Source organism: Misgurnus anguillicaudatus, chromosome 21, assembly GCF_027580225.2.
Source record: "Misgurnus anguillicaudatus chromosome 21, ASM2758022v2, whole genome shotgun sequence".
NCBI classification, from domain to species: Eukaryota; Metazoa; Chordata; class Actinopteri; order Cypriniformes; family Cobitidae; genus Misgurnus; species Misgurnus anguillicaudatus.
This window is the reverse complement of record NC_073357.2, coordinates 42,337,927-42,359,349: the sequence shown is the minus strand read 5'-3', so window position 1 is coordinate 42,359,349 and position 21,423 is coordinate 42,337,927. Positions and strand designations below refer to the sequence as shown.

At 35.8% G+C, this 21,423-nt stretch overlaps 1 protein-coding gene across 1 annotated transcript; it reads right to left on the bottom strand.

Moving 5' to 3' along the window:
- Window positions 1–4,335: 4,335 nt before the first annotated feature.
- Window positions 4,336–20,422, bottom strand: cdh5 (cadherin 5). Its single transcript, XM_073859194.1, has 12 exons — window positions 19,944–20,422; window positions 16,456–16,671; window positions 15,985–16,267; window positions 15,465–15,578; window positions 15,201–15,366; window positions 14,915–15,095; window positions 14,536–14,792; window positions 14,285–14,421; window positions 13,640–13,752; window positions 13,451–13,553; window positions 8,578–8,820; window positions 4,336–6,874 (listed from the first exon to the last, which is right to left on the bottom strand). The coding sequence occupies exons 2-12, from the start codon at window positions 16,669–16,671 to the stop codon at window positions 6,381–6,383; spliced, it is 2,307 nt and encodes a 768-aa protein (XP_073715295.1). The 5' UTR covers window positions 19,944–20,422; the 3' UTR covers window positions 4,336–6,380.
- Between the last annotated feature and the right edge of the window lie 1,001 nt (window positions 20,423–21,423).

Genomic DNA, 21,423 nt, shown 5'->3' with positions numbered 1-21,423 from the left:
AGTAATTCCAAGCCTTTGGTTGAAAAGTTCAAATGATAAAAGTGCGTTCAAATCTTTGACTAGTAATGTATTTGCATTAATTCTGCATTTGTAATAAAGATGGGACTAAGCACTAAGGTATAATGATTGCGATACGAAGTTGTGTAACAGATTCAGCAGAAAGTGGGGGTATGATTGAGGGCAGAGGGCTTGAAGAGGCCACCAGTAGCTCTCAGAGTGAGCTGACAAGTGTTTATTTTTGCCTCAAATCCCTGGTGTTGCCTCTACTGCTGCTGCCAATGTAAAACCAAAGACTGTGATCCCCATGCACGCAAGACAAAGGCAGTCACGCATGCAGGTGTTCCTGATGGCTGTCATGTGTTTGCGAAAAAGACAGAAAAGGAAAATGTGTATCCTTTTGAGTGTGTAGAGTAAACACGACATAAGCCAAGAAAGACATCTGACTGAACTCTCATTGCGGCCATCAAAGAGGAAGGTACATTGTTGCTTGCTGAGAAAGAGGGAGGGAAACATGGATGAGTATGCCTGCATGGGGTTATATAACATTTTGTTTTGTGCAGGAATCCCATCCTTAGTGTTGCCTATATTATTGTAAATAGAGGAATGCTCATTAAGATTAGGGTGGGGAAGAGAGCAAAAGAGAGAGTGAAGCTATAAAGGACAAAGAGGTTAAAGCAGGTTAAAGGATTTCCCTGAATTTAATGACCTTCATGCTTTCTTTTTCATTTCTCTCACACCTGTAGGCAATAAATGAAATCTATTTTCTTTCCAAGCCATTGATCTGCATGTAAGAAATGGAGCAGGCATGGGCAGAAGATGTTATTGAACCCAACTGACTGTAAGAGAGGATGTGTCTGTGTGCTTGCATGTGTGCTGTTGCATTGCATTGATTTAAGTTTTTTTTAGATTGTGTGTCTTTCTTAAATTCCAATTTACTTCCACACCCCACAAATCTCCTTATAAAATACATTTAATTACATTTTAATAATTGTCCAGCATAATCACGGTTACACTTTATTTTATCGGCGTCACTGTTACAGTGTTATTATATATTTAGGTACTAAGTAATAATCATCAACAACATGTACTTACTATAGGGTTGGGGTTAGGATTAGGGTTTGGTTTAGGATAAGTTGCATGTAATTATGCATAATTAACTGTTATTACTATAATAATTACATGTAACGTGTAACAAAGACAGAGTGAAATAAAGTGTTACCATAATCACTTATATGTTCTGGTTACACCTAAGAAGTTGCAAAGTTTCTTATAGTTAGTAAAATGTCTAAAGTGGAATAAAGTGTTATCTATGTTCTTTATAATTCTGTTAAATAGTAAATAACATTGTTTGGCAAAGGTGTTTACTGCAAATCATTGTGCATCCTAATAGGTGGTAGCTGTAGTTATATTGTGCTGCCCTCTAGTGTTCAATTTGGGAAGCTACATCTCATGGAGTACACATCTATTACTCGATTTGAATGCATCATTCATTGTTTTTCAGTGTCATTCAATGTTCATTAAATGACTTTGAGCTAACTGAATCACTCCAAGCAAATTATTATCATATTTGAACACACAACTAAAAAGAAACATGAATGCCATGTGTTGTGAGATAACAGGATAGGGCTTACAACTTAAAGGGGCCATGGCACAATACTTTTTTAAGATGTCAAATAAATCTTTGGTGTCCCCAGAGCACATACCATATAAATAATTTATTATACCATGTAAAAATTGCCACTTTGTAGGTGTGTGCAAAAATTTGCCGTTTTGGGCGTGTCCTTTAAAATGCAAATGAGCTGATGAAATTCAAACACTGATCACAATGATGGGTGTTTGTTGCAATTAAAACTTAATTGTGCTTTTCTCTGCACTAAATGGCAGTGCTGTGGTTGGATAGTGCAGATTAAGGGGTGGTATCATTATAATAAAAGCTCCTTATGACATCATAAGGAGAGCTACATTTCAATGACCTATTTTTTCATGTGCTTGTAGATAATAGTTTACCAAAACTAAGTTACTGGGTTGATCATCTTCACATTTTCTAGGTTGACAGAAGCACTGGGGACCCAATCATAGCACTTAAACATGGAAAAAGTCAGATTTTCATGCCCTGGCCCCTTTAAATTTCAATATACTTGATTCCACATATCCCTGTTTTCAGTCGTTTACTGTACACTATAATGTTTGATAATTTATTCATGTTTATGTACAGTGGGTAAGGATGTGTTTTGACCTGTCTTCTGTTGTTACAGTGAATACTTTAAACATACAACTTGATTGCTGGACAGGATCACTTGCTCTGTTTCTGCATGACCTGCTGCTGGTACTGTATCTGAATAAAACAGTTTATTCTACGTTTTTTTAAAAAGAAGGCAAATTTGAGCTTTTCCTGTGTGAGTTTGGGTATTTCCTACCCTGAAGTTTATTTTGGCTGCTATAAAGACTGTACTGAAGAAGAGAGTAATTGGTGTTTGATTGTTTAGATGACAACACATGACTGTACAAGGAAATGGTGATGAATGTGTATTCATAAAGATTGTCTGCCTGAGTGTTGGCCCTACAATATACAATATATGCATAAATGTTTCACAATTCCACACTATTTCTGCTTTTCATTGTTTATGAAACAGTGAGATTTAGAGAGTTAGTTTTGCTATGAACAAAAGTGCCGGGCTCTTTATATACCTTGTATGGGTAAATCCTAGGCTTCAGGAAGTCCCAGCTGGGTGTCTCATACGTGATAGGCGTGATTTCACTGTGGAATTTCCTCTAACGTGCCATTATCTGCGTGATCTGTTTGTCTCTCCTGCACTATAAACAACAGACGTTTTGAACTTGACCTAAAGGTACCCTCTGACCACAATTATTTTAATGAGACACACAATCTCTATAGAGAGGAGCTAAATGCAGGGGATAAAGGGTCATTATATCATGTTATGCTATAATTTTTAGTTATCCATTTTTTCAATGTCAGAATTAATAGTCAAAAAAACCTCTACTGTCACTAGGGGCATAGGGGAGAGCGGGGCATAACCTAATGCTTTTTGGCTTTATTATTCAAAAATATTTAAGTTAATTTTTTTACACAATCAATACACACATCTCTGCTACAAATGAACACTTACATTTTTTTTGTGGGACCTACCGTTATTGTACAATTACACCGAAAGTGACAGGAGTGCAAACGTTACCCCATAGATGGGGTTCATTCTAAGAAACAGAGGGTTTGTTGTAACACCTTTTGTTCTTAAGACAATTTGGTTAAAAGACAAATAATTCAATCAAATTATGTTTATATGCTAAAGGTGCATATTGTTTATATATCTGCCTATAATAGATGAATGTGTTGATATCTATCAATAAATGATCCTTCATCTAACCATCTGTGTATTATGCATCAATGCATATAAATAGATTTTTTTGAAAGGGACGCAAAATAATGACAAAAAAAGATAATTGTGAGTTATTTCCCCTGATATTGTATTAACAGTTATCACTTTGATTAATGATATTTACATTGTTTTCATTTCATTATCATTGTATACTGGAGGCTTAACCCCGCGGTGTAAAAATTATTTCTTTCTTTTTTTAAGGCCATACAAGCTTCTAAGGCTATATTCATGGCGAGAATAAAGTATACTTAAATAAAAGGAAGATTAAAAAAGATGTTTAAAATGGATTTTCTTTAGAAATCTTAAAACCATGTTTGGACTAAAATGGATTAAAAACCTTTTCAAAGTATCAAAAGGGTAAAAAAGGTTTCTCACAGAAGTAAATGTAATACAGTCAGGCTATGTTTAATGGACAATGGATTTTGACAAGATGAACATAAAAAGGATTTCAATCCTAGGAGTTGCTGACATGTTACAAAATAGTGTTATGTTTTGAGTAACAAGACAGTGATTCAAATAATATAAGGTTGGCTTTGGTGACAAACACACCAAACTCAGAAATCGAAAAAAAACAAAACATAAGACGAAGAAGTGTACTTTTATGCCTCCAAAACACTCTTTGTTCAATATCTTAACCAAAACACATCAAAACTTTTCACAAATTCACAGGAGATCAAGAGAAAAAGACCAATAGCAATAATATTGCTCGGCCCTGTATAAATATATAAAGTAGCTGTGTTACAATTAACCCCGTGTAGTTTGTGCCCCGCTCACCCCTACTGTTTAAAATATGCACTCTTTGGTTCTAATATGTAGCTGTGAGGTTTTAATATGAACTATTTACGTGTTAAAGGTGTACTTTTTAAATGGATACTGCTGCAGTGACAGTAGGACCATTTATTTATGTGTTAGACATTTTAAATTAAGAGCAGTGAAGCAATTTATGGAGTGTGAGGTTTAATACTCATACAAAATCAGTAGTTTTCAAAGACAAAAAGAAGAATTTAACAATAAAAACAATAGAAAAAAAGGCACATATTGTTTTCCCTCTAACATATACAAGAACATCACTATAAAATGTTTAGCCTGACTGCCCAACACTGACATCTACTGGACCATCTCAGACACAGACTGAGAAATCTGTTCATTTATAAAAATGCTCATTCAACTAGACTGTACATTACAAAACAGCCATTATTGTCAAGTATAACCGATTCAACAGCATACACACAAGGATTATGACAACAGTAAGAAACAATTACAAATACAGTGAACTAAAGCCTTTCATATTTATCTATAGTTCCAGTTTTTCTGTACAGTTTTTTATTTGAGATATATTTAAAGAAAGTTCTCAAGATAATAGTCTAAGCCTAACAATTATTTATATATGTGTTCTAGTGATTGTACATCTAATTTAAAAACCAACATGATATAGATACAGTGCAACTATAAGGAAGAGATAATAATTTAGGCAAACAGTTTGTATACAAATAATTGTTGGCAAATTGTATAGTGAAATTAAATGAAAATACAAAACTTGAGGAAATCGAGCAAGAACAGCACTTTTTTCACTTAAAGAATAGACAATGCCCTTGTAACAAAGAAAGCATGATTTATGTTGTTCTTTAACATTTTCCTGCTTTAAGTTTTCTTTCTTTATCTCTCAAAGACGAGAAAACAGGAAAACAGTTCCAATGTGTTCCTTCACTTTAAAGATAAGGGAACAGGAAGTGAGTTTCCTTGCGCTGCACACAGACAGGAAGTTGACATTATAGTGACAAAACCGGTCATTTACACAGAGATGGGAGAAGAGCGTTTGGCATGTAATTCCCTACAGGAAAAGGGAGAAGGTGGCTTCCACATATTGTGCATGTGGTTAATGGGAAGTAGGGTAGAAATTGTGAACACAGGTAAATATTTAAGGAAAAAGGTGGTTTACGCATTTTTCAACGAAAAAAGAGTCTCTGGTCTTGCTTTAAGATAAACAATACTGGTAAATATTTTGTAATAAAACTAGGTTGAACTATCTTCCACTGTGCATTAAGTTAAGACCCAGTTAAATATATGCTCATGATTCACATGGTTATTCAGGTCACTTCTCACATTTCAACAAGCGTACAATTTACTACACATTTCCTGAGATGTCTCCAATTGCCTTATAGTGGTCGACCTTAGAGATTTGGGCTTAACACATAACAATCAATGTGCTGATGATTCCTGTCAAATATACTTTGAGTAGTCTTTAATTCTTTCAAGATACAGTTATCTTCACTTCCTCTGTTGCTCCCATGGCAATAGAGTGGTTTTCCTGATGTGAAGAGTCATCTGCTGAACAATGGAGCTTTTAGAAAAAAACTGACCGTGAGTCTAGAAAAAAAACTTAATTGAAAAAAAACTCATGCATTTTTCTTTGTGGAGTACAAGATGCTAAATAAAAAGTAGTAAGTTACCATGAGTTAACCTGAATTTAAATTTGCATTAAGAATAAAAATAACAGTTCCAGTGTCCAGTGCTACTTTGCACACTGTAAAAATGTGCATTTATTTGCTGCCTTCAAATTGTAAGTTTAAAAACGAAAGTGTAGTCAAAATTTATAAAGTTAAAATGACTTGTAAAGCCACTTTAAGTATATTTAAAATTTTAAGGCAGCAAATAAATTTTAAAGTATACAAATAAATGCTATACAAAAAGCTGTACAAAAAGTAGGCAAGTTTTTATACTGACACACACATTATATCAAAATTACAAATACTGTAGTGCTAGTCATAATGTTCTAACAAATCATGAATGAAACAAGTATTGGCACTTTCAATCACTTTCTTAACTTAAATGCTGATCAACCAATCAAAATAAGGCCAGCACCTGAATAATCAGGTCTGAAAGGGTTAAAAGGTCCCTGGCACAAATCCGACAACAGCAGACAGCAACATACTGTATTTAAGCAACAGATCCTTAGTTTGATTTCATCTTCTTCCTATCTAAGGATCAGTAAGAGCTATCAGTGTCAGAGCCATCTATTCCATAAAGCTCAGCCAGGGTCCTGAAACGCGGTCCCCACTCATGCAGGACGTCGTAGTCCAAACTGGATGCATTGGAAGACGAGCCCAAAGAGCTGAGGGAATCTGCCAGGGATTCCGATCCCTCATAGCCATAGATGTGTAATGTATCATAGGGAATTCCATCACGGTCGTGATCTGCTTCATCCTTCTTCACATCGATCATCATAGCCATGTCACCCTTGCAGGCCGGGGGCTTCTTCACCATGGCATATAACGGTCCAGGTCCAGGAGCGGGCTGAAAGCTGCTGTCATGGCAGGCGGAGGTCAGGATGGAGACGTCATAACCGTTTGTGTCCATCTCTCCTCCACCCTCCTCATCATAACTCACCAGCTGCTCATGGATGTCTCCAGATGACTTGCCAAGGGTGACAAAAGCATCTTTCTGGTGGCGCCTCCGCAATACAATGAGGATGACAATGACTACAGGATGGGAGAAATAGACACTGTAAACATTGTGTCATTAAATTTAATGTGAAGACTGACAGCTGTGGTTCCGGAACTTAACCATAAATAATACAGTAAGCACATTTCATTATTAGTTTAAATAATGTATAGCCTTTGCTCAAAGGCAAAACACCTCTGGGGTAACCCACGATACATTAACATAATGGAATTAACCTCAACTTAATAACAAAATATAAATTGTTAAAATGTTATTAAACAGAACTCAGTAATGAATCTAAATGATGGCCCAACTGGTAACTAACATAAGGTGCAATCCATGTGAATTTAAAGTTGCGCTGGTGTTGTCAAGCACATCTTTAACACCTCTCATGCATCTGACAGCAGATCAGTTTATTGTCTTTTAATTATCGTCACCCCTGCACTTCTGTCTTGTTTCTCGCCTCTAGCTATGTGCACCCAAACTGCAAAGTTGCTGAATTATTCTACTTCTGTCTTCAGCTCGTCATCGCATATACTAACTAATAAAGCAGCGGCAGTCTTGGAGTCAATAAAAGAGAAAACAAGGTTTTATTTACACAATTTGGTCCCTGGATTATTTATATAATCAGACAACTTAAAGGATCCAAAGACAGCAAATGAGATAAACTCTGTCTCCACTTGGGAAATGAATGGGAGAAAATATGCTTATAAATGTGCACATGTTTGATTAATAGGATCAGCCTCATGTTATGCCATGAATACTTCATAAACTTTTGGGCTCGTGGGCTTGATGTGATGATATGTTTTCATTTTGAAGAGGGAAAAAGTGCATAAATTTGACTTTGATCATATGATTTATTAAATGAAATGGGATACTGTCCAATAGAGATATCTCCACAGTCAAGCAGTAACATAAAAAACAGAAATTGCATTTACATTTCATTTTACCTTTTTAATTTTACATGTTTGCCATGCTTTCATCCAAAGCAAAAATATACATTTTTATCACATGAGTGGGTTTGAACCCCTATAGCACTGCTAGTGCTAATGCAATGCTCTACCACTGAGCTATACAGAAATGTATACCACGGGGCTGTTGAATGCTTTACACTGATTGGTTGAGAAATGTTCGGTATGCATTATTTTTCGATAAACACCTGACCTGTCAAACGTCTTAAAATAACCATCAGGGCAATGTCTGTGTTAACCATGGTAAAGTATAAGCAGAATAATTGACTCAGGTTCCTTGAATTATTTAAAAAAATGCACACTTTGTTTACCACCTTGGGTGTGCATTACTTTTAAAATAATTCAACAGCCCGTTGTCAATTAAACCTTGTATAATTAAAGGAAAACCAGGCAAGTCTGCGTAATATTTCTCTACGAGCTCCCCCTAGTGTATTAAAGTAAATGCTTTCAAACACACTGTCGTAAAAACGAATTGTTGTCCCTCCCCCCTCGGAACCAAGTTTATCAGCTTATTTCCAATCCAGTTAGGTTTCCCTGCTTCTCGTGATATCTGAGACTTTGCGAGACTGAAGGCCACCGGGTCGGATACTGCGAAGTGCAAGTTGGGTATTCTTCCTACAGACGGTAGGGGCGGGCGAGAGAGACTTGATTCGTCCGGTAATGAGTCACTTAACCAAATACCTACTTACGAAGATGATTTATTAACAAAAAAATGCTGCCTTGTGTCCCTTTTAGAGTAAATAAATGAATAAAACCATAGTCCCACTTACCCAAGATTGTGACGATGCAAAGAAGTATGGCTAAGAGCGCACTAACGCTCACTCCAGTCTGGGCATATGCCTTGCAGTACTCCATCCTTCGACCCGACTGGCACGTGCACACTTTAATGTGGATGGGGTTAGTGCTCTTTTGCTCTGGTGTGCCTCCATCAGAAATCTCAATTTCAAGAATGTGCTCCATTGAGTTTTCTGTACTGAAACCTCCTTGCTTCAGCACAATGTTTGCAGTGTTATCTAAAACAAATATAAATAATTGAAGAGATGCATTCGTTAATTTTGCTTATAGTCATGGGAAATGACTGATTACATCTACCACAGGTGCAAGCTGATGGTTTTAATTAGCAGTGCTATTGTTGTCACCGGACTCTGCTTTTGTTATTCTGTTGAGACTTGCTGGGAAGCATTGCAGAGATCCTTGTGACAATTCAATGCAGGGCCTAAGAATATCACATTCCACACAATAGTAGGAAGAGCAAATTCTCGCTTTGGCATTCGTGTGCCTTGACTTATTGATTTAAAATAAGTAAGAATTATAGTTTTGAAAACTTTTTTTGTGTGAAATTACGAAAACAATGATCAGCAGTTTGGTTTGCAGTAGCATTTGGAACAGCAGGAACTGAAGGAAAGGCTTATATAATCTAATTTAAAGGTTGACGGAAGTGCGTGTGGTGATGTCAGTTTAACTGAAGCTTATACATACAACTGAAACAGTGAAACTCCCCATTTTTTTAAATAACCAATAGGGTTTCATTTATGCAGTAGAGCAAAAATGTACTGTAACAAAATTGTGAGGGTGGGACGCTTTAGCATCTAAAGAGCATTTAATTGTACAGGAAATTTGATGAGAAGAGTGTACGGTGATGTCATAAAAATTCCAGACTTTTTTAGCCCATGTGCCAAACGGTAGGTTTTGATTTTTACATCTTCTGTATGAGAATTTTGTAAGTGTTTTTAACCAGTTTATATTTATTCTTTAAGCCCAACATATTTATACTAAAAGGAATTTTTTTTTATTTATTTCAGCTGGGCTTTAAGCACAAACTTCTGATCATATGTTTTTACAAGAACATGACCTACACTATAAGAAAGGATGTCTTAGTTTTTTTTTTACACGTTTTTTGTGTTATGCTTTTAACACATTATGCTTCATTTTAAAACATTATGTGTCATTTTGTGTTGATATTGTGTTAAAATAAAACACAGAATGTGTTAAACACATCCATAAGAGTGTACTGTCAAATCCAGTCTAAAATCTCATAATCTAATTATTACCAATCTAATCACTTTAATTTCAATCTTTGACATGGCCTTAGTCAATATTAAATATATCAACGTTATATTTTCAGAAAATGTTCTTTTCATTAGGTAGGATGATTTTATGTTGAAAAAAGTAAATCACAAAAAAGACTTTTGATGAGTTTTCACAAAGTTGGTCAAAATTTACAAATCTTGAACGTAATGTATCCAGCCCAGTCTCACGGAGTTGCGTATAAATAGCACGAAGTGTAAAATACATACGCCAAATTCCACTTTGGCGTGCATATGATACGCCAGTCCTTCCCATTCACTTAAACGGTGCATCTTTTTTTGTCGTTTTATTTATTGGTTTCTCAATTTTTTTTGCTATTTTTTACCATTTTCGCTTGGGTTTAGGGCCAGAACAACTTTTTGTTATATAAAAATGACATCCTAACCCAAACCCAACTCTAACTCCAAGCGACCATGGCTTAAATATGGACAAAAACATGGAGAAACCTGTATATTAAATAACCTCATTAAGCAAACCTAAAATCTAACGCTAAACCCAAGCGAAAATGGTTTAAAAAACAGAAAAAATAGAGAAACCAATAAATAAAACGACAAAAAAAGATGCACCGTTTAAGTGAATGGAAAGGACTTGCATATCATATGCACGCTAAAGTGGAATTTGACGTATGTATTGCACGATTTTTAAACTTCGTGCTATTTATACGCATCTACGTGAGACTGGGTAGAATGTATCTGGTACAGTGGCTTTGCTTAATTGTTAAACTACCAGTGGCGGCTCGTGACTGCTCATCCGAGGGGTGCTAATTCAAAATAAGTGTTCGGAGTGTCATGTGTGTTGCTTGCGTTTTCAAAATGTGTTTGTTGCGTCATGTAAACCATATGCACCATGTGTCAAAATAAGAGCCTGCTGCAGTGCACACGCGTCAAAACCGTTTATGATAAAAGAGACGCTCACGTTCACAAAATACACCCAAGACACTTCCTTAACAGTAAACTCTGATTAGCATTGAGATTATACGTAATCAAACGTGAGCGTCTTTTTTATCATAAACCCTTTAGACATGCCTGCAGCAGGCACTTATTTTGACAAGACACGTGATGCACACAGGATCACTTGATACGCAGAACACATATTTTGAAACAAACCACACACATACCGGGCTACATACATGTTGTGACGAACCTCGCATCGAGTGCCTCAAAAAAAGAAGTCATCGGCCACCACTGTAAACTATACTAAAGCAATAAACCCCAAGAACCCTGCTTCGCGTCGTGCCTAACAACGCCCCTTAGCTGTTATAAAATGCACTGGTAACCCAATGCTTCGAGGGGTTTATTGCGTTTATAAAACGGTTACTTCATATGCATAACGTTAGCAGGATTTTATAAAATTAAACCCAAATAAGTTGTAATTATTTTAGTACAAATATTGCTCTTCCGCCAAACAAAGTAGTTCCTCAGAATCAAGTGTGACTGAAACAGAGCGCAGTTCCCAACCAACACAGACGCAGCAAAGACACAATGAAAATATGATTTAAGACTGTGGTGTTTATGTTATAAATCACCATTCATCTAATTTATACATTAACATTTATATTAATGTATAAATTAGATGCAACTGTTGAAGTGATGATCAAATATGCTTGGAAGCATGCTGAACTCTTTCCCCGTCAGCGTTTTTTTTTTTTAAGTTGCCACCCAGTTTTAGTTTAATGCCTTGCAGAAAAATTATCTTCTTTAAATAAACATAAAATATCAAATGAAAGAACAGACCATCCGCTTCAAACAAAAACAAACAAAAAAACATTTAATCCTACCTTCATTTTTACTAAAAGCGGAGATAATTCCATTTTTGTGAAGAACTTTAGTAAGAGATCAAATTCAGAGCCATGAACAGTAGAGCCCTGCAAGCCCGTCGGGCCATTTGGGCCGGGCTCGGGACTTTATTTTTTTACAGACCGGGCTCGGGTCGGGCTCGGGCTTATTTTAACGTCTCTCCTCATTGTGTGTGTGTTTGCGTGTGTAGCAGAGACAGCGCGCATCTGAGGCTTACATTAATGGGTTTATCCTTTAAACGTTACTTTTGCTACGTTTACTCCTTTCATTTACACACCACCGTTTTCGACCCTCATAAACGGATTCGTTCGCAAAAGCTGCAGACCCTGTTTTAGTTTGAGAACTCAAGACGTTGCGCTGCAGTGTAAATGAACGTAGATGGAGTCTTATGTAAACGAACAGCTCATGTTAATGTGACAGGCGCTGTCAGTGACAGCGCATCATTTTCAAAGTAAAAATTATTTTTATTAAGGTAAATGGAGGTTTGCAAAGGAGGTTTTGCCAAAAATAGTAAACATCTATACCAACCAGCTATTATAAATGCTATAGCAGTTTGTTTTATGTATCCTTATAGATAATGTCTGTTTTATATTTATGTTTGAGAATTGTTAGGTTTGAATATTGTTGTAATGTTGTTGTTGTTTTGTTTCAATTTATTTAGCTTATTACGAAAGATAGACCGTAATTTTAAACGCCATACGCGTTGTAAAAATTAATTTGAAGGGAGAATTGTAATGGGTCAGACATTATTTTCGAGTTTAATTAAATTTTTTTTGCTACTTTAAAATGAATTTCGTTTCATAATTTGTCTCTTAATTTTAATCGATGTTTTGTTGATAAGTTTTGTGAATATAAATGAATAAAAACAAAAAATCAACGCCATATTAATATTTAATGCTCGTTTAGCCGATTGCGCTTTTGCTATAGCGGAGGACGTGCACGGACCTCGCACAGTTTTAAAAATTAACGTCATACTAATTTTTATTTATTAATTGCACACTGAACAGCGACAGGGACGATAAGTTATTTAGTGTTTTTCTGAAGAATACAGTCAGTTCGTACAAAAATGTTCAAATGGACTATAAGATCATAAATATGACCTGTGAATAATGAACTATTATAACTCCCTACATTAAAGCAATAAGCATTTCTGTAGGCTAAAGCTATACTTCACCTCTTATTACGCATCCGAGAGAGAAAGCGCGCATCAAAGAGCGCGCGCGTCAGAGAGATACTGGTCTCGGGTCAGGTCGGGTTCGGGCTGAAAAATTGCAGGCATTGTCGGGCTGGGGTCGGGTAGGGCTTGAAAACTTCGGGCCAGGGCCGGGTTAGGGCTGGAGTTTTTGGCCCGTGCAGGGCTCTATACTACACGGTGTTTTCAGTGAATGCGTCAGTGTTTAAGTTGGGTAAGATCGCCACCCAGTGGATAATACGGACGTATGAACTTGAGTTATAAAATCCCCAGACAACATTTTTTCTTTATCGACGAGATGACTCAACAATATTTATTGACATTCATCTGGATATCGCCATTAATTGTGCAATTGTAGACAAATTAAAAATATGATTAAAGACTGTGGTGTTTATTTCCATAAATCAGTACGCAGCAACAGTGGCGCAGTGATACTTATGTAATGTGGTATGAACCGTGAGGTTACCGGTGTATTTTATCACGGCTTAGAACGCGTTTCAACCAATCAGAATGAAGTACCAGAACTGCCCGTTTTATAATTTTAATTTTAACAATCAGTTTACTCACCTAGGTTGTCATGAAGGGAAAAATTAGAACTTTTTTTTGCCAAAGTGAAGCGGAATCTGCCAGAAATCTCATCCTGGTCACGTGCACCAATAATTCCGATGACCTGCAAGAAATTGAGGTAATTTAATGTGTGGAAAATATATCATGATAGGAGAAAAGGAAATTATGGACTTGTCAGTAATTTCTTACTGTGCCTGGTTTGTCACTCTCGCAAACATACACGTAGCTCCCGTTCGTTAGTTCAGGTGCGTTGTCATTAATGTCAAGAACTTTCAGAATAACCATTGCATAGGATTTTTGACCTGAAGAAGCAGAACAGAAAAGTTGAACACATTTCTACATTTATGCATTTGGCAGATGCTTTTATCCAAAGGAACTTGCATTCAATCAATATTTCTTTTATCAGCATGCGTTCCCTGGGATCAAACCTATGAACTCTGCATTGCTAACACAATGCTGTACCACCTGAGATACAGGAACACTCTGTTGTCTCATTATTATTTACTTTGACTACTGACTCTATCAGAGGTTCATTATATTAGACAAATTGATAGAGTGAGTATAATTCCTATATAAAATTTGTTATTTCTCATTTCCAACAATCACCCAAATAACCTTAATACTGCATATCACACAGAAAAATAAACACACAAGTAACATTCGATCCTATTTATGTAAATATACCATTGTCTTCGATTACCAGCTAATTTAGCCAGTGCAAAATCAACAAACTGATCATCCCTCCAGTATATATTATATAAACAAGATCAGAATTTGATCAGAATTTTAGGTTAGGAGGTTGAGGCGATAGTTAAGAGGTTGTTTTTATCATACCATTTGGCACATCTTCTTGTGCTGTAACTTGACATGTGTAGGAAGATTCATGCTCTCTATCCAGTTGTGTATTTATGGAAAGATACCCTTGAATAGGATCTACACTTACAGGACAGTGTGAGTCTTCAATAAAGTATCTATAGTGGGATCAAAAGGAAACATTAGCTTAAACCCTGTTTTATCTGTGTACAATTATATTACTTTCATAACAGCTTTGCTGCTTTTTCAACACATAAACATTAAGGTTATACCGTATTTTGTGCCGATCTTTATCTGGATCGCTTGCTGAGACAGCTCCAATGACTGGATTCTTCAAAGGGCCCTCATAAATACTGAACTTGTATTCTGTTTGGTTGAAAACAGGTGGTTCGTCAACATCAATTACATTGATGATGATTTGGGCTTTCTTCAGTGGGTTCAGTCCTTGGTTATCTGGTGGTCTAGACACATTGTCTTCATCCACATTTATGAAGAAATTGTATGTTGGCCTTTTTTCGTAGTCAAGAGTCTGGGATTGATAGCAGAGAAAAGGTGCAAAAATTAAACATCATCCTAATGCTTCAAAGTAAATTTACCACAATTTCAACATAAGATTAATAGCCATTTAGTAGTGAAGCTTTAAATACATACATTGTTGAGGCGAAGAATTCCATCTTTCTCGTTATTTGTTGTAATGTAAAACATGTAACCATATTCATCAAAAGTAAATGTTGGATTTTTGTTTTGTATCTCATCTCTGTCCTCCACTTCAATTATGCCAATATCAGATCGTAGTTTTATGTCTTCTCTCACATTAAAATGGTATTTTCCTAGAGGAGACAGTATCGGTCTGTTAATATTTTTAGTTTACTCTACAAAGTCACAATGCATACTGCTTTTAAGCATTGTAATTACAGATTGTAAAATGTATTTTCCTTTCTTGAAGGTGGCAATGTTGTCATTGATATCATTAATGTTGATGGTCACTATGGTTGTAGCAGCATTTCCTGCCTTTGATCGTGGCATATCTTTGGCTTGTACTTCTATCAGATACTGATTCTGTTTTTCTCGGTCAAATGTGGTTTTTAAGTTGCTGATGACACCTGAAATTGAGCAAATCAAAGGCTCATTTTTAAAATGTAAATGATAATTTATTGTAATTATAATGTATTATTTTAAAAGTCTGTTAGCAAATGCTTACCTTCATTGTCGATTTGAAAGAGGTCTGTCCCATTCATAAGTTTGTATTCAATCTGTCCATTTGGAATGGTTGGATCATCTGCATCAGTTGCTTTTACTGTCATCACTTTGATTCCTAATAAAGGATAACGTGCGTATTTATAGAGCCATGATAGTGCTGAATTGGTAAAACCTTGTTACTTTCATAAAGTACAGGTATATACTTTGGAACTGAATGATTAAATCAAATTTATGTATAATAGTATTTACAATTATACTACCATTTTACATGTACGATAAAACAAGCAAAATGTAGAGTTACATGTAAACAGTTCTTTAATATGGTTGCATTATATTTAAGGGGTATTGGTTGACCTGCATTTACATATGTTTGTAAAATTATCCATACCAACCAGAAGATTGAAACACACGCACGCACACGCGCGCGCACGCACGCACGCACGCACGCACGCACGCACACACACACACACACACACACACAAAAGTCCTAGCATATGCTACTCTATGATAAATGACAGTACCTGCTTCAGATGATTCACTGATGGATCCAGAGAGGTCAGGTAGAAAAACAGGTATATTGTCATTGACATCAAGCAGCACAATTTCAAAAGATTCATTTGTGTCTTTCGACAGTCCGGTATTAATGTCAGTGAGTGAAGCTGTGAGTTTGTAGGATTTCTTCTTTTCTCGGTCCAGCTTTGCATTGATATATATATCTCCCACCTCAGTCACAGTAAAAATTGTATTGGCACCTTCACCATACAGCTTATATTGTGTGTGCTTAGCAAATTTCGTATTTTCTAGCTAAAAAGAAAAGAAACAAAAAAGCAAAAATGAAAAAGTTTTCATCCTTTTTCATCATTCATTCATTTTTATTATTGTTAAATGCAGATCATTTATTTGACTTTCCGTTTGAATATTTAGATTAAGTAGCAGATTGATTTTTACACTAGCACTATATGTTCGCTTTCAGTATAGTTTGGACCATTTACCTTTCCAATTTTTTCAGGTAGGTTTTTTGGATCCATTTCCTCAAATGCATAAAGTTTGTCCCATTTCCATTCTCTCTTTTGTCTTTGAAGAACCCTGCTGTGCATGGAAGGAGCTTGGTGGACATCCAACGCCATACTGAGAGTACATAAAATGACCAAGAAACCTGCCCAAAAGCCAGGCTCAGTCATCTGCCTCCAGGCAGAATGTTTCATCATCTGAAATGAATAGAACCAGTTCATGTCTTTCATTTTTTTTCTTTTTTATTTCAAAGATGGACAGAAAGACAGACATGTAAAAGATGAAAAGTAGAAAGAAAGAACATAAAAACAGAAAAATGGCAGAAAGAAAAAAGTACATAAATGAAATAAGCAAATAGCTATCTTTGACTATAGAATCACTTCATTAAATTATTCGGTTCATTAATGCACTTCCTGAGGCACAGTCTTTTGATTGTACTCTTTTGAATCATGGGAAATAGCCTAGCCCTGACTGTGTGATACTGTAAAAAACTACTACTACTTTTTCTGGTCTACTTTGTACAAGAGTCATCAGGATATTCCCATCCCTGATAACACACTTTAGCCTGATGGACCATTCTTATGTTAGACTCATTTAGATGATGATATTAAGATGAGGTGGATTATGCTTCTTAAGAGTTCCCAAATGGCTAAATCTTAGCTTGAAGCATAAACTCTTTATACACTCAAAATGATTACTTTCACATGAGGTATAAAATGGGCCTTGCCATCACTTTGTACCAATGGGTTTAGATTTTTATGAGCCTTCCTTTGGAAAAAAATGAGTTCCTTCTATATGATTTTTTTTGTTATAGGGCACACATTTGAATCAATGCTATTCTTTTTTCTTTCTTTCTTTTTTAATGTTATTTATTTTAAATGTTGATATTTTACTATTTTCATCATCCAAAACTTTCACGATAAAAGCTCCATATTTAGTATATTATTTTTTGTCTTTTTTATTTACAGAACAAATGTTATTTTTTAATGTTCATTAAGGTCTTACATTTACATTTAGTCATTTAGCAAAAGCTTTTATCCAAAGTGACTTACAAATGAGGTAAACAATAGCAGCAATTAGAACAACACAAGAGCAGCAGTACATGCATTGAAACTAGAATCATCAAGCCCAACACGGTATACAAAGCTACGTTTTTTTAAGCCCAGACAAGTAAAAGATAGAAAGAAAAATATTACTGACACAAGTGTTGGTGGAAAAGATGCTTTTTTAGCTGATTAAAGATGGCCAAAGAATAAGCAGATTTTGTCACAAAAGATGTCGAACAAATTGAGAGAAAGTACATGATAGTGATTTTTCCCAGTTTTGGGACGGCTCCACAAGACACTATTTGTCAGCAGAGCGCAGGGAAGGTACACTGTAAAAAATTTGCTGTAATTTTGCAGCTGGTTGCCAGTAACTTGCTGTAGAAGATAAAGTCTAAAAATGTTTCATGTTCATTAAACTTTGAACAAAATGTTGCCAGTAAATAACATAAATGTAAAATCTACAGTAAGTTACTGGCAGCTAGTTGCCAGTAATACCCAGTAATACTGTAATTTCTACAGAAATTTTTTACAGTGTATGTAAGTCTGTATAAGCGAGTTAAGGCAAGGGGGTGCTGACCCAATAGTGATTTTGAAGGCCAGGAGCAGAGCTTTAAATTTAATGCGAGCGACTATAGAAAGCCAATTATTTGCTAAAACCAGTGCTGGGTCTGAGCAAATAATGTATTGTGTTTGTAGGCAGCTACTTCCGGTCCACTAATTTGACTGGGCAAGTGTTACTGAATGCAACAGAATCTAAATGTCTGTGTTTGCTAAACAGATTTCCACAACTTGTTCGCTGCTGCTCTTTAAATTAAAATAATTCCTAAACAAAGTACCTCTCCATATTGTGTCAATTTTGTTGTAAAACTGCCTTATTCACTATTTTTAATCCATTGTTGGGTCAAATATAAACATTTTATGGGTTAATTTAACTCAATGACTGTGTTTGTTTGTTTTAGACCTAATGTTGGGTTTAAAAATAAAGAGTGTTGTTGCAAAATGAGATAAATCCGTTTTTAACATTTTTGTTAAAAAATTTTATTATTATGTTATCATGTTATTATTTTGTTGTATGGCTCTACTTAGCTGTATTTTTTAAGTTATGAAGGTTTAAATCAAAACAAACCAACTGCAGTTGAACTGATATTAATTGGAATGCACAACAAAAAAAATGAGATTTCTGAAAAATTAAAAAAACGGAGTATCTCGTTTTGCAACGAAACTCTTCAAATGTTGCCTATACACTCATAAAAATGAAAGGGGCTTCACAATGCTATAGAAAAACTATTTTGGCTGAACCTTTAATATCTGAAGAACCTTTCTGTTTCACAAGGGTTCTTTGTAGTGAAAACTGTTCTGTATTTTATTAAAATGTAAGAAAGAAATGGTTCTTTAAAGATCCTTGGACTAAATGGTTCTCTGACTAACGAAAAAAAGGAATCAGCGTGGAAAACCTTTACTATAAGGTTCTTAAGATTATTTAAAAGTATGAAGAATAGTTCTTTTAAGAACCTTTGACTATTTAACAACATCAAAGTTTCTAAGCCTCATTATTATCTCAAGCTATTAACAATAAAGTGTGTACCCATCTTTAAATAACTTACAGTACCATGCATAAAATATACATTTTCTGCTTTACTGGAGCATAAAAATCACACATGTTCACTGTACAATTTTCACTGTTTTTTCAAAGTCTTTTTAAGCATGTGTGTTCATGTGTGGGCTTTAGATTAAAATAGGTTTAATCACGGAGCAGCTTTCAGCAATCTGCCTACTCTGTCCTCTAGGAAATTCAGCCTGATATACACCAGCACACCCCTCCTTTCTATCACATATCTTCCATGTCACAAGCTATAGAAACCTGTGAAAGGTGTCACTGTGTGATGTGTCTAATTGCACCTGTTCTCGCTTCTTTTATCACATCTGAATCATCGTATACTTCTGCGTATTTACAGTTTAACTTTGTCGTGTCACAGAATGTGAAGTTTAACAGTATTTATAGAATGAACAATATCATCTTTAACAAAATAGCGTCATTAATTTAAAATCTACAGTATGTCTCTCTCAAAGCACCATCAGTAGTGAGTCTAACATTAAGAATAACCTGTAACTTCTGTACAGTTCCATGAAAAAACAAGACAGATGGTGTAAGGATTTATTTTCATCTCTCTGTCCTCCATTCAGATAAGTTCAAAATCTTCCCATGAGTATTCGGTGTCCTGGGAATGTCTTTACCATTACTCTAGGTCTAGGAAGCATTGTTTAAATCAGATTTTTGAGAATGATTGTAAATCTTTTTTTAAATATATATTATATATATATATATATATATATATATATATATATATATATATATATATATATATATATATATTACATTCAACTGGAACACAAAAAGATCATAAAAAAATAAAAACACCTACCAATTTAGGTCCTTTCAACAATCTTCCTTAATTCAACAATTCCAACAGTGTGTAAATAAGTCCAGTAAAATATCCTTCTCAGTTTCGGATCAGTGTCGCCTGTTGTCCAGCTGCTTGTGAACCTGTCTGGCTCCCACAGAGTTGTTCACTAAACAATCAGGCCACTCCAGTGGCAAAAGTGATCAGCCCAGCCCAGTCGTTCCTCTACCCGCTTCCTGTTATTGTCCCTGCCTCTTCAGTCCAGCTTCAAACCCCTCTCTGGAAAATCAAACAGCATTTGAAGCCACCTGACCATCAGTAGCTCTGTGAGGCAAGCGGAGCATTACGCTGCTAAACGAGACAGTGGAAGAAGACAGTGCAAGAAGCGAGGAGCGGGAGAGGAGAGAGCGACTGAGGGGGCCGGAGGTGGGAGAATGATTAAACTCCATCTCACTCCTCTGTGATGAAAACAGAATGAAGAGAGGAAAGTGAAGTGATTCATAGAATAAAGAGCACAATAAACAGGTTAAAGGAGTTAAAGTAATCCCAAGAGATTTTCCCCAGAGTGGTATTAAATTTTTCAGAGGCGTTGACTGTCATATCTGCCTATGAGATCTTGTCTAAAGTAGTAAGTGAGAAGGGGTGGGGGGCTTGACTCGTGTGCTCAGTGGAGGGTTGAGTTTGGGGACCGCGGGACTTGCGGCGGATGTATGCATCTGTCAGATGTGCTTAGCATTTTCCCCAATTGATCTAAGTGGAGAGAGTCAGTTTAGTAGGATTAGTTGCACGGAAAAGCCAAGGCTTTTTGACAGGAGACCTAAGATAAATACCCCCAGGGCACTCAGACAGAGAGGCAACTGCAGAAGTACAGCCCAGCCTGACATTTGCTTCTGTTTGTTTATGTGCTCCGTGCGTTTGGTTGGGTTATTCTTATTTCTCCGAATATGTCCATTGCCCTTCACTTCAGAAGATGTGGCTGACACATTCCTCCATGCCATGCCTCTGGAAAACAAGTGAATGACCTTTAAACTTTTAGAACGATGTTGTTCAAATTTGGGTGTCTTTACTGCTTCATTTCTTTGCCAAAAAAGCCATTGCCAAGCCATTGTAAATGTTACAAATGCATGAAAAGAAGTCTGATAATAAAGGAGAGAGGTGCTTACAATGAACATCCACAAAATTAGTTTTAAAAAACTTCTTCAAACGGGGACAAAAAAAATTAAATAGCCCCCATCTTGAAATGTAAGTAATGTATTGTTTGGAGCCAGAGAAAAAGTTATTATTTTATAGTGGACGTCATAATGCATTGCTATTAAAATTGCAGGTCATTTTTTTTATCACTGCAAAGCATTAACATAACTGTGTGCTATGTAACCTGAACACCAAGGTCGAGCCTCTCAACTAAGAAACACTATCAAGTTAACTGAAGCATTAACTTCTCATTTCTCAATCCTTATTCTAAAGCAACTGAACATTGCTTTCATCCATTTACTTCAAGTCT

Bases quoted from the DNA above. Each gene is read 5' to 3' on its own strand.
- cdh5 (XM_073859194.1), bottom strand. From the start codon at position 16,671: ATGATGAAACATTCTGCCTGGAGGCAGATGACTGAGCCTGGCTTTTGG. The intron at 15,096-15,200 runs AGGAAAATACAT...ACTGTCTCCTCT, and splicing joins AACATTGCCACCTTCAAGAA to AGGAAAATACCATTTTAATG. The intron at 14,422-14,535 runs GTATAACCTTAA...ATCCCACTATAG, and splicing joins AAAGATCGGCACAAAATACG to ATACTTTATTGAAGACTCAC.